This window comes from Clytia hemisphaerica, unplaced genomic scaffold, assembly GCF_902728285.1.
Source record: "Clytia hemisphaerica strain Z4C2 unplaced genomic scaffold, Clytia hemisphaerica genome assembly, whole genome shotgun sequence".
NCBI lineage: Eukaryota > Metazoa > Cnidaria > Hydrozoa > Leptothecata > Clytiidae > Clytia > Clytia hemisphaerica.
Genome location: NW_027103947.1, coordinates 190,403 through 203,273, shown reverse-complemented (window position 1 = coordinate 203,273; position 12,871 = coordinate 190,403). Strand labels below are relative to the sequence as shown.

Genomic DNA, 12,871 nt, shown 5'->3' with positions numbered 1-12,871 from the left:
TGGTGAGTTTCTTCTTGGTAGTGAGATCGGGGCTTCCAACGTCTTTTTCAATCAACTGATATTTTTCATTTCTTGATGGAGAATTCATGTCTTTTTATAAAACCATCATTTTTTTCTTCTATAATACAAGCACCAGTATCTAGTGGGCGTTTTATAAATATTTTTTCCAACTTTCTTCCTTCTTCGTGTAATCACGATAAGAAATATTGCAATCGAAAAATATCAAAATGATGAAAGTTGTAATATTAGATCCAATTAAGTACGGCGAGATTTAATTAATTTTTGGCGAGACGGGGGTCAGAGCAGATGAGAAATTGACACTCTTCCTCGACATTGCTCAACAAGAAATTTTAGCGAAAAAGAGAAGGAGGAAGAGGAAGGAAACTGTGAGTTGATAAGAGACGTAAATAAATAACATTTTAACATATTTCTTTTAGCAAAAAGAATCGTAGGAATTACTTGAAGAAGAGAATACACCCCTGATTTTTTCAAAGGCCGAAAATCTTGAAAATTCATTTTTTGTTCATTATCAAGCGATGGAAGAATGGTGTGAAAATTCACAACGAATATCGAAGTGTGTAATCAAAATCAAAATGAAGTTGAAATTCGATTAATAAGAAGTTTTTGTTAATTCCTGACCAGATGTGTGAAAAGGGTCGTTTTGATAAAATAGGGAGCGAACATAATTTCAAGTCAGTGTAGTTTATCTATATGCTGTTTCAATTGACAGGTGTACTTTCAGTAGACAAAATCATATCTCAAATTTCTTGTCTACATATACGTATGTCTATATATACGCGTTATCACCCATCATTGCATCTTTGGTCTATCATTGATCTTGATTCCGTTAAGGAGCTAAGAGGAAGGCTTAATAATCCCATAGTTAGATTTTCTGACGCTTAAGGAAAATGACAAGGACACAAATATGTAGGTTTTTCGATACTATTGGAACAAAAGTGTATTTACAAAGGAAAATATATGTGTGCGTTATTGTCAGCAATACTAAATTTACAAGTCTTTAGCCCTTCTATCAATAATCTCTCTATTCCAGTCAAATAGAATGTTTCATTCTTCCTAGCTTAGACGTATCAACGGTGATCCATTATTGATAAAATTTCAAAAACTTTGGTCTCGGTCGAAAAAACACAAACACGAAAATTATTTCTTGGGCGACTTCGCCGTGTCTTTATTTTTACCAGCACGTTTTACTCGTTTCTTTGCTTCAGGTTTTTTCTCTTTCAACAAATTATTGAGAATTTTGCGTTCTTCATTGGTGATGGGCTCAGTGACTTCGTCGAGTTTTGCAGATTCTTTGAGTTTTTCGTAAAAATCTTCAGGATAGGAGTCTTCACTTTCGAAAGAGAGAGCCAGTAACATACATGACGTCAGACGTTTGTTGATCAAGTCTTTTACTTCTTTATCAGGATCCTCTTCTTCCTCTGTAAAAAAAAATTTTATAAATATTAACAACCATTTTATTTACAATCTTGGTCAAAATATATTGAGAATTTTGGTTAATTCCTCGTGTTTAGCAATTTAAAGTTCGGGCAAGAAAGTCGCTTTGAGGCTAGCTAATTGATAAATTTATTGGAATATTTCAACCCGGGAGTGGTTTATAGACTTTCAGGCTGTATTCTGAGCCCTATTGGACCATTCTTTGACCTTAAGTCTAGCGTTAAAACTTAGAGTTAGAACTCTACCCTTCCAACCTAATTTAGAGCGCTTCCAAATCGTTTGTGGTTGTAAGATTTCTTGGGAATTTCCCTTTCTTCTCAAATATTATGACTTTGATCGTAGTGGTTTCGGTAAAACCTTTTTCTCGAACGATCCTGCATCACTTCGACCCCCCCCCGCAAACCTTTGTGGATAAAAAACCTTAATATTTCTTATAGTCAGCTTTGCTTCCTTTTTGTTACACTCGTTTAATTCGGTTTTTCCACTTATTGATCTACATCCTCGCATGGATCTCTACCACTGGTAAAATCGTCTGGAAATCTACACTATCATACTCACTGGTAGAGACACTAATTTTTGAAACTACCACTACAATCATGGTCGAAATACATTGAGATTTTAGTGTATTTTAACGTTTTTCAGAATTTATTGGCTTCTAGGCTATATTCCAAGCCTTATTGGAGCAAATTCGAGCTTTTAAATCCTGGCATCCTAAGGTCCTAAGTCTTAAGTCTTATGTTGAAACTCAGAGTTAAACTCTACTTTCCAAGTGTAGTTTAACGTGCTTAAAAATCATTAGTGGTGTTTAAAATTTCGTAGGGAAATTCCCTTTGTCTCAAATATTTTGTCCATGATTCGATTGTAGCTGAAAACAGTAAGATATGAAACCCAGCCAGTTAAAATTAGACGACTTTTGATACACATCGGTATTAGCTTTTTTCATTCTGCCTTTAAACAGCAAAATGTTTGTCACTGAGATAGGGTTGTCTATTGTGCCTTCCTTTCCCTTCATCGGAAATCCGATCTTCCGCTCCCAATAAAAAATCCCCTTCTTCTTTTCTCACCTTCTTCTTCTTCCTCACTCTCTTCTTCTTCGCCCGGTTTGGCGGTCATCGGGCGTTTGTCTTTACCCATGATGTCGGCCATTTGGTCTTGAATCTTTCGTAATTCTTGGACGAAATCCACATTCTCCGGATCTTCTCTGCCTGAAAAATTCATTGAAATAGAGAGAGATTCAAAAAAAACATTCATATTTCATAAAATAGTGCAGAAAATTATTTTAGGATTCATCATCATTTAGCTATAGTATGAATTTCAAGAATTCAATCAAATAAATTTTTACAATTATCACTTAATAGATGAAAGTGGAAAATGTTTTCTTACCTTTTTCCCTCAATAGAGCGATGTCTTTTTCGAGATCTTCTAATGTTGGTTTTTGTTCTTCTTGTTGTTCAATTTCTTCTTCATCTTGAGGTGGTTGTTCCTTCTTCTTCTTTTTCTTTCCTTCGCCCGATGCCAATCCTTTCTTTCCCATCCTTCGTTTATCTGTGTTGCCTTCGGTTGTCTTTTCTTAGGTCTTCTTCAACGTTCTTGTCTTAACGAAAGACAATTTAAATATCTAGTAAATAAGACATTAGAAAACGACTTGACTTTGTCTGATTACTGTTTATTGTATTAAAAGTCGAAAAGGTGTTAAAATATGTTGCATTTGCAAAAATGAAGTTCACCTTTTTTCTTGAAGCTCCTTGCAAAATGACGTCTTACTAGAGTATAAGAAAAAGTTAAACTGAACAAAATAGTTTTCTAAACTTTTTTTTACTCTTTCGATTTTTGAGAAAACAGAAAAATATTATGTTCCTAGGGGTTTGTTAGTTTCATTCGCTTCATCGTCATAGTGAGATTGAAAATGAATCTTCATTTGCAACGTCATCAATAGAAAATTGATGAATTTCAATAGATCCATTCAACTGGTTTCAATATATCAATGACCTTTCTATGCGTGAATTCAAAATTACCATAGGAACTGTAAAAATGGCGTGAGTAAAAAAATACGGTAGCCGAAAGATTTGTTTCCTACGTTGATATGGTGACAAAATCGATAGCTAATCGTTTAGAGGTCAAATAAATCATGATTTTTTAAAATAAATAACCACAAAATGTCAAGTAAATATTTTCAAAATTATGAAACTTTCAAAAAATGCATTTAATAATTCAGTTCGATTTTGATTTTGTTTTTATTTCATTGAGCATGATTTTATGAACAAGACATCAGTATTATCACGCTATTGAAAGAGCAAATGATGGCAATCAAACTAAGTGCACACGAAAGAAATAATTTCGATCCTGGATTTCGTTTCAATATAATTATTGCTACCATATACATTTTAAGAGCCTAAAATTTGATCTCATTGGTCTTAGAAAGGTTAAAAAGTATGTTTTAGCTACATAATTCATAACACAAAACCATATAAACAGTTCTTTTATCGAGACTCTCTGCTAAAAATTTGTCTGAATTGTCACCGACTTTCTTTAAAAAAGTTCATATCAGCAGCACACAAATTGATCATTTGAACCAAAAGACGGCTGGCGGATGCCAAGATCAACATTAATGTCGAAACAGTGTCTCCACCAAGAGTATTTGAAGCACAAGGTTCAGACTGAAATAACTGTCTCTCATATCGGCAATAGAAAATATTTCAAATCCACTCTCATTATTTGCAATACCGATCCGCTTTCATTTTCTCCCTTCGATCCAGCATTGCTTCGTGAAGTTTCCCTTTATTTCGTGCTTTCTCTAATGATGAGGACGGTCCCTCGTGTAGTTTAAGTCTATTATTTTTGAAGCTTTGGAACTGTTTGACGTAATTGATTTCGAATTGACGTACGTCACCCGCTTCTTCTTCTTCGTTTAACGTCTTCTTCTTTTTGCTGAAACAAAAATGAAATGGAAATACAGTGAAGTCTCATTACTCGTCATAACTCGAACACGCACGGTGAATACAAATTAAGAAAATTTGAGTTAGGTTTATAAGGCGCTGTTAACTGAGGGACCATAAAACTTGTTCGAGTTAAGGAGACATTCGAGTTATAGAGGTTCGAGTTAAAGAAATTAATCAAAAGTGTTTGTATAGGAAAGAAAGTTTTTTGGAGTTAGTTTGCGGTGAAGTCTCGTATGTAGAGATGGCCAGGGTCGTCAGCTTTTCCCTAATATAACTAACAGGTAGCTCAGGCCATATTTTAGAAAGGCAGGGCAGTGTCCGTTGGTGGCCAAAAAGGGCACTTTCTCTTGTGTTTTTCCACTTAAATGGCTGTTTTTACCAAAATTTTAGTGACTTTAAGCGGGGTAGGGTCCAATGACCGGACGCTAAAAGGGCATGAAAAATGGCCTGTAGCTAGTGAATTCGTCACAGCAATCATCCATACTCCCAAATTAAACAAAAACAGAAAATAAATCATGATTAAAGAACATTAAAGATAAGCTCTCGTAAAACAAGATTAAACCATTATAGCAAGCAACAAAGCCGTTCAAGGATAATAACAAACTCTTGAGAATTAAAAAAAAGTAAAAATAAGGAAACCCGTACTTTCGTGAAACGTTTGATCTCAAGATGAAAATTTCTTTATCTTTGGCGGTTCGACTGAGAGCTTTGAAGTCTCCTTCGTCATTAATAGTAATGAAATAACCGTTGTGCCCTTGTAATGCGATTTTCTCATTCTCTATCACAACCTCTATTTGTTCTTGAGGTCCAACTGCTTCTGAACGAGCCATAACATCCCCTCGAGCGTTCACTGATACGTATTTACCTGGAAAAGTAAGTCCAAGCATATCATTTTAAAATATTGATTATATAAGAAAATTCGGCCATCAGACACATATTTTAGACATCAAACTTCCCAAAGGTTGAATTTGTCACAGCAATCATCCATACTCTCAAATTAAACAAAAACAGAAAATAAATCACAACTAAAGAACATTATTATATTAGTTTATTATATGATTATTAGTATTATTAGTATTTTACCGATAATCCTAATAATTATAAACAATTCAAATCCTTTTCTTCAGAAGATCTAACAACAGGCTTTCAATGACCTATTACCAACCGAAATTCTCAAGACCTGTATCCGTTTACTTATATCTTTTAGTCGTCGCTATAATCAAAACAGCTCCTCCTTCAAAAAATTGCCTCCCTGTCGTCAGCAAAAATAAAAATAAAAATAATAATTACCATATCCTGATTTGAAGGCAATTTTATTTTCAGAGATTTTGATCAAAGTGAAGATTTCTTCTTCCATTGGTATGGCTTCTAAATGATCATCATGCTCAGATCCTAATCTCAAAGTTCCATTGTCTACTGCAAAAATATACGAGTTCTTGAAACTTGTCTGTACAGCTACAATACCACAACCAAGATCCTCAAAAGTCTTTAAAGGCCACCAGCCATGATACTTTTTGGTCTCCTCATTCCAAGCCTTCGTACTTGATGAAGATTCACCTCCTTCTTCATCATGTTTTCGTTTATTTTTCTTACTTTTCTTTTTACTTTTCTCTCCTCCTTTCAATTTCAATTTGCCAAGTTTCACCTGCCCATATTCTGACATCTAAACATATAAAAATATACAATGGGAGATTTCGTGGTATTGTTTGATTTGGTGGGAGTTATCATAATGAATGACATTGAAAATTGCATCCTTCATATAAATTATTTATATATTGTGTTGAGATTCCTAGGCAAAAGTGAATTTAGCATCATTTTGCAGATTTGTTCTTCAGCAAAAAGGTTTCCATGTAAAAGTTTCTTAAAGTAAAAAGAAAAAAATCCCGTCCTGAAATTGTTTTCATAACATATGGCTCAATTTCATTGGTCATATTAGTTCAGAAACATATGAAAAAATATTAACAAGGCAAGATTGTTTAAAAATTTAAAAATTGAACATGCATATTATTCGAAAATTTTCCAACCCCCCAGACCTTATTAGGACCCCCCCCCCGTTTATTAATTTTTAAGAATATTTTCATTTAGCAAGAAGAAGTCGCCTTATTTTGCTCCAAAAAGCCTGATTTTAGCCTATATTTACCTTATTTTTTGGGTTTTCAGAAGTACAATCTCCAACCTCTTGGGTCCCCCGTTTATTAAGATTTCGAAAATTTTCCAACCCCCCGTTTCTAGTTCTAGTTCTAGTTCTATTGAATTATCACATAATACATTACGTACATTTTCGTGATTTTAAACATAAAGGATAAAATAAAATAAAAAGTTAAAAACATTAGCGCAAGATGTTCTAAGACGCTGGTAAAAGGAAAGCACAAAAGTTGTAGGTGTAGACTCAAATATCAAGTGTAAGAGTGAGCTGGGACGAGACGATTACATGCCAAGCTAAGTAGAAAATTGTAGGAATTATAGGAAAAATATTTTAATTTGGAATTTAAAAACTATTAAAATAAATATTTTCATATCAAAATGTAAGATAAAAATATGAGGTTGCAATATTAAAATTATCCATGTCGATGATTCCACGATGGTGACGAGGCCAGCAGTGCTAAGTAAAAAAGAAAACACGGCACAAAAATTGTTCCAACAGAAGAAAAAGCATGGGGACACAAGACACGAAGAGTAAAATCGGAAGAGACAAAAAGGACTAGCTCAGGATAGAAAAAAGTAAAAATAAAGAAATAAAAATTCCACAAGTTAAAATTCGTAGTTAGAAATGCTAAGGCTAAATTTATCAGGGTCTTCTTCGTTGACGATATGGGTTGGTAAGGCATTCCACAACCTAATTGTTGAGGGGACATAACTGTATTCATACGACTGGATTCGTGCATTTATTGGTATCATTTTAATCGAACCCCCCTGTTTATCTGGCACTTAAGAGAAAGGTAATAATATTATTTCAAAGACTAGAAAAAAATCTCATGTGCTGATCAGGATGTCATATTGAATAATTGATAATTATGATAAAAATTATGCATTACATTACCTTATTAGGACCCCCCCCGTTTATTAATTTTTAAGAATATTTTCATTTAGCAAGAAGAAGTCGCCTTATTTTGCTCCAAAAAGCCTGATTTTAGCCTATATTTACCTTATTTTTTGGGTTTTCAGAAGTACAATCTCCAACCCCTTAGGTCCCCCCGTTTATTAAAATTTCGAAAATTTTCCAACCCCCCGTTTAATCGAACCCCCCCTGTTTATCTGGCACTTAAGAGTAAGGTAATAATATTATTTCAAAGACTAGAAAAAAATCTCATGTGCTAATCAGGATGTCATATTGAATAATTGATAATTATGATAAAAATTATGATTACTGTAATGCGTCTTTATTTGTTTAAAATAATGCAACAGTTTATTGAGTAACAAATTATGTAAAATTGCACTAATATTTTTCTTATCATTGATTTGATGCTGCAGTTTTCAATCATTTAACATTTTTTTATTTTTTCTATCTTTTTTTTTATTTATTTATAGAAGTGTATTTCTCAGGTCTATGACATCATGACATCCTGATTAGCAAAAGAAAAAATTCATAACTAGGAAAAAAAATTTAAAAGTGTAGGTTCTCTCCAATGATTCACATTCACGAATAGATTTGGTATACCAAATATGACAATTGTGCAAAAAATTGGAAACTTTCCATTTGCGGATAGCAGAATTATGAACACACCAAAAAAAGATTGAACATTTTAAGAATAAAGTAGATCTGTTGCTATTTTGACCACCAAATAGTAGCGAGGCGCTTACATTAAATATCAGTTAATACAAAGAAAAGCTAATGGTTATAATGATGGCTACTTACAGTACAGTTACTGTAACTTTGTGTGATGCCGGCATATCTTGTCTAATAGTTGTTTGGAAGAACGCGACACTCTTTTGAATAGCTCATTACTCCAGCATACATTACTTTCCCTCAGCCGGTACATACGGGATAATTTATCTTGTCCCTAGGTAACAGCTTTGTTTTAAAAGACAAATCAATAATACAATGTTATCATTAAATTATGCTTGAGTTATTAGTTATTCAAAAGACTACTGTTGCTTTCTCCTAAACAACTATTCGGTGATAGGTATCTGGTTGTTTAAATGTTAATATGTAAAACCTTCTGAGTATCCTGCTTAAAAAATCACTCTAACTAATTTTTGGACCAGATAGTTGCTATATCAGAATTATACAAGGTATGTTACCTCATTGAGCATGAGACTCGCGCACTCAAGATTGTCTCCAATTTCTGGGAAATGGCATGGGTTGACCGGTTCATTCACTTGCCAAGTGAACCGCTGCAAGTGGGAATCGAATCTCAGTCGCCTGTGCAGTAACCAAGGTCAATGACCACTTATACCACAGTGCATTTCAAAGCGCCCTTTAAAGAGCCATACCAAATGGCCAATACGCAAGCAACCTTCTTGGTTTATAAACCCAACACACCTTCTAACTGATTGTGCCACCGAGACAGGCCAGAATCTGGTTATTGACAATTAGTTACAGCTGAAGTTTACAGACCTTATAATTAAAATAGATCCGAATCCTAAAATTACACTTTTTTAATATAAGAACAATGTTACAAGATCAATAAGGCTCAAAATCGCCAAAACATAAGAACAATTTAAGAACAAATGAACGGTGGAAAAAAGTGTTAATTAAAAAAGCATTTTTTGCGGCAAGTTCGAAACGCAGGTTCAGGATTCAGGTTACAGGTTCAGGTTACAGGTTAAATCTTTTTTGATGGAAATTTCAAAAATAAAATATCCCAACGATTAGAGTGGAGCTTTGCGGTTTTGACAATATATAAATTATTCTATAATTGTTAGTAGTCATTGAATGATCATACAAAGTAAAATGTCTGTTTTTATTTTGAAACGCATTCAATTTACTGACTTAATATTCATTTTACAGACGGTGCGTTTTGTTTTCTCATTTCAAAACGAATAGCGAGAAAAGATTACATAATCTAATTACATAACTTTTGAATATGAAAATGAAATGTGAGCCATGTGAGCCATCAATTTGATTATTCGAATTTTCTGTATACATGTGCAAAAGTCTGAAATTTTTATAAAAAAGATGCACAATTCTCTCTGTTCAAACGTTGTACTCTTATAAAAATATATCCAGTCGAGAGACATCAACAACAATGGGAAAATAAAATAAGCAATTAAGGCAAATATTAGTTAAAAGAAAAATGACTCACAATGAGTATTTATATTAATCTTTCTATTTTATTACCCACAAGAGGTATACCAGAAATATATACAGAACAAATCTATATACATGTTAGAAAAAAAAATTTAACATACACAGAAAAGAGAAAAATAAATAACAATTTTTTTTTATCTGGTCTGCAAACTTCAAGTCGAAATGATATATCTAGTCTGGCAATTATTCCGTTTTAACCCTGAAACCTGAACCTGCGTTTTGAACTAGCCGTATCTTTTTTGCTCAAGGCTTGTTTTTCTTTGCACATTTTTGTCTTCGATCTTAAATATATAGATGAATGAGTATTTCACTGATGGTTATGATTTTTTAACAGAACATAGTAAAAGTATTTAGGAACTTGGAATTTTTTACAGCATTTCGAAAAATCTGTTACCGTAAGTTGGTCTAATATCGACATCCCTCGTCTAATTCCGACACCCTTCTTTACTTTAGAGACAGGAATAATATGTAAGCTTGAATCACTGATTGAAAAAGAATTATTCCTCTCTGACCATTAATCAAAGAAAAACAGTTTCAACCTTTCTATCAATTTCAGCTGATAAAAACTGAAAAAGGGTGTCGGAATTAGAGAAGGGATGTCGACATTAGACCAAGTTACGGTACTTCTGGAGATATATTGAAAAGTTTAGACATCGGTAGTTCACGTTCCCAAACCAAACGAAACGGACGTAAGTACAACGTGCAAAGCGCCAAAAAAATAAGAGCAGCCAAGCCTCAGCTAAATTTTACTGGTTCTTGTAAAAAAAGTGTAAGGCACAGGGCATGAGTAACTCTAAGAAGGCCTTCTTGTGCAACGACAACCCCCACGACAACGTAATAAACACAACCAGTCAGGCACATCCTGACCTGCTGGCAAATGAACGGGGTATTTTTCACTTGCGACCATTGGCAAATGAATGGGGTTGAAAACGAAAGTGACGTAATTAATAGCGCTGAATACCCAGTTTAATTGAACCGGGTTGGAAATATTTTGCTTCATTTCAAAGAACTGCATAGATGAAATTTTTGCGAAGCGAATGTACATGAGCGAAGCAGTTTTGCTATCGTGTGTGCGTACCTTTAACTTTCCATTCTTTCAACCATCTATAAGGCAGGAGATGGGAAAAACGTTTTGAATCTCCGAGTTGCGCGATACCAAAATATAAAGGAGATAAAATACAAGGGATATTCACCGAAATGGTTATTCAAATTACCTCCGTTATTTCAAATTTGACGTATACGTCAGAATGATACGAAGAACGAGTCAACCCTCCGTAACCCGTAACGTCAATATTTAGGAGATAACAAGCGTGAAGAATATCCCGGAGAATGATAAAACAAATTACCTCCGTTATAGTAAATTGTTATATTTGAATTTATATCAAAACGAAAGTGATGCCATTATGCTCCCTATCCTGTTTGACGTCACGGCGATAGAGATATCTTGACACTGATTGGTTCTACAGATGCGTTGTCATGGTTTCAGTTTATCATCAAAATGGTTATTTTCTTTATTTCTCTCCGAATTTGGCTGAATCGCAATTCTGAGAAACTGCTTGGCTGTTTTTTTGAATTTTTATTGAGTCATTACTTTCTGTTATCATCATTACAATTTACTATAATTTGTCCTGTTTTTCTTGGCTTCGATCCTTGATTGGCATCGTTCTTTTTTGGTTGTTGGTTTGGTTTCGACTTTCATTTCAATCAAATCGACAGCAAAGAACTGAAAGAAAGAAGGCACTGGCCTGTTATTGTACTTGGTTATTGTTTGGGTTTTGGTCTTCGAGTATATCCTCCTTGCTTGCCCTTCTGTTTAAAAGATACCGTATATTGAAGCAACTTTTGTTTGCCATTCAACCGAATTAATTATTTTTTGCTAGCCGTGTTTACTGTACTGCAAAATTGATTATTTTAGTAAAATATATGTCAGATTCTCCAGACATAATTTGTCCAACAGGGCTTACCAATTTTGGTCGAAATGTGTGTTTTTTCAATTCTGTTATTCAAGCATTGTATTATATTCAGTGATGCCTTTCGGAAGTTTGTTTGTCAAAGTACTGAAAATGATCCAGTTAAAATTGTGATGAAACACTTATTTATTTCTATGGCGTTCTCTGATGCCCCGTTAGAAACATACCCATTATTGCCATATTTTGAGCTGCCAGGTTATGATTAAGATTGAAATTCTTGGTATCACCTGCCGACGCACCGAACTGTCCTGTGTATTTGTCTGGTGGCAAAAGGTAACCTTTCGTTACACCTGACGCAATAAGTCCGGTGTCAGTCCGGTGTTGCATACAGGGAATTTTGGACGCCGGACATTTATGAAACAAAAAATTAAGAAACGCCGGACCCACCGGACTGGTCAGGTCCGGTGTTTTGATTGTCCGGTGGAAAAAAATATCCAACTCTGACACCGGACATCTGACTTCCTTAAGTCCGATGTAGAGATTGTCCAGTGGTAAAAAAAATTATCATTATACACCGGACTTTCGGGGTCCAGTGTTCGTTAAGTCCGGTGCGTCGGCAGGGTCCTCATTCTTATCAAACAAGTTCATCCATCAAACTAGAAGTTCAGTAAGCATTGCAATCCATTCAATTAAAAAAAAAGCAGCCAAATTATAAGCAATTTTACACAACACATGAAACGCATCCAAACTTCCTCGTAACTTTCTCGTATCCATCGTTAAAATTTTACAACTTTATTAGGCAATTACGCTTCAAGTCACGTGATAAAAATAATTTGTGCGCTTAGTCGACATGGTTTCCCCGTCCTTATTGTTTATTGCAAGCATGCGCTCTAGGCGCTAAGAGGCCGCGTTAAACTTCTAGGCGCCGCACCTAGCACACGTGTGTCTCATATGGAAAACTTTTGTTGTCGCCTTGAAGTTTCCTTCCGCATACGTTTTTTTTCCCTTTGGGCATTCTTTCAGATTACAAAAATGTTTCCCAAAAGATTTTTTTCCCTCCTTGCAATTTGTTGGAAATTATATCCTTATTTAACATTATTAGTTATATGCAAAATGACTCTTTTTTTTCAAATTATGAAATTTTCCTTGGTTCATTTTATGATATCCTCCTTTTTGTAAAGGTGAAGCGTGACGCTACAGATCAAATCTGTGTTTTGACTGGACTCACCAACCTTTATGATTATAAGGGTACAGTTTGTTTTTATTTTATAAATTCAAAATGCCCCGAGTTTGTTAGTGTTTTCATCTTACTTCTT

The 12,871-nt window shown here is 34.3% G+C and overlaps 2 protein-coding genes across 5 annotated transcripts in view; both read right to left on the bottom strand.

The window, feature by feature from the left end:
• LOC136809967 (protein FRG1-like) overlaps positions 1 to 12,871 on the bottom strand; it is a 230,614-nt gene that overhangs the window by 106,831 nt on the left and 110,912 nt on the right. The window contains exons 2-4 of one of the 4 annotated variants that reach the window (XM_067066536.1): positions 5,685 to 6,057; positions 5,040 to 5,259; positions 3,505 to 4,383 (exon numbers count right to left, since the gene is read on the bottom strand). The exons of the other annotated variants lie outside the window; for them this stretch is intronic. Of the exons in view, the coding sequence (XP_066922637.1) occupies positions 4,167 to 4,383; positions 5,040 to 5,259; positions 5,685 to 6,057 (810 nt within the window). The 3' untranslated portion in view covers positions 3,505 to 4,166. Of the gene's footprint in view, positions 1 to 3,504; positions 4,384 to 5,039; positions 5,260 to 5,684; positions 6,058 to 12,871 lie in introns of those variants that run through there. 4 annotated transcript variants of the gene reach the window in all.
• On the bottom strand, positions 929 to 3,249 carry LOC136809980 (DNA ligase 1-like). The gene is made up of 4 exons (XM_067066551.1): positions 3,183 to 3,249; positions 2,839 to 3,049; positions 2,520 to 2,660; positions 929 to 1,439 (listed from the first exon to the last, which is right to left on the bottom strand). Exons 2-4 carry the CDS (start codon positions 2,987 to 2,989, stop codon positions 1,159 to 1,161), a joined length of 573 nt encoding a protein of 190 aa, XP_066922652.1. The 5' UTR covers positions 2,990 to 3,049; positions 3,183 to 3,249; the 3' UTR covers positions 929 to 1,158.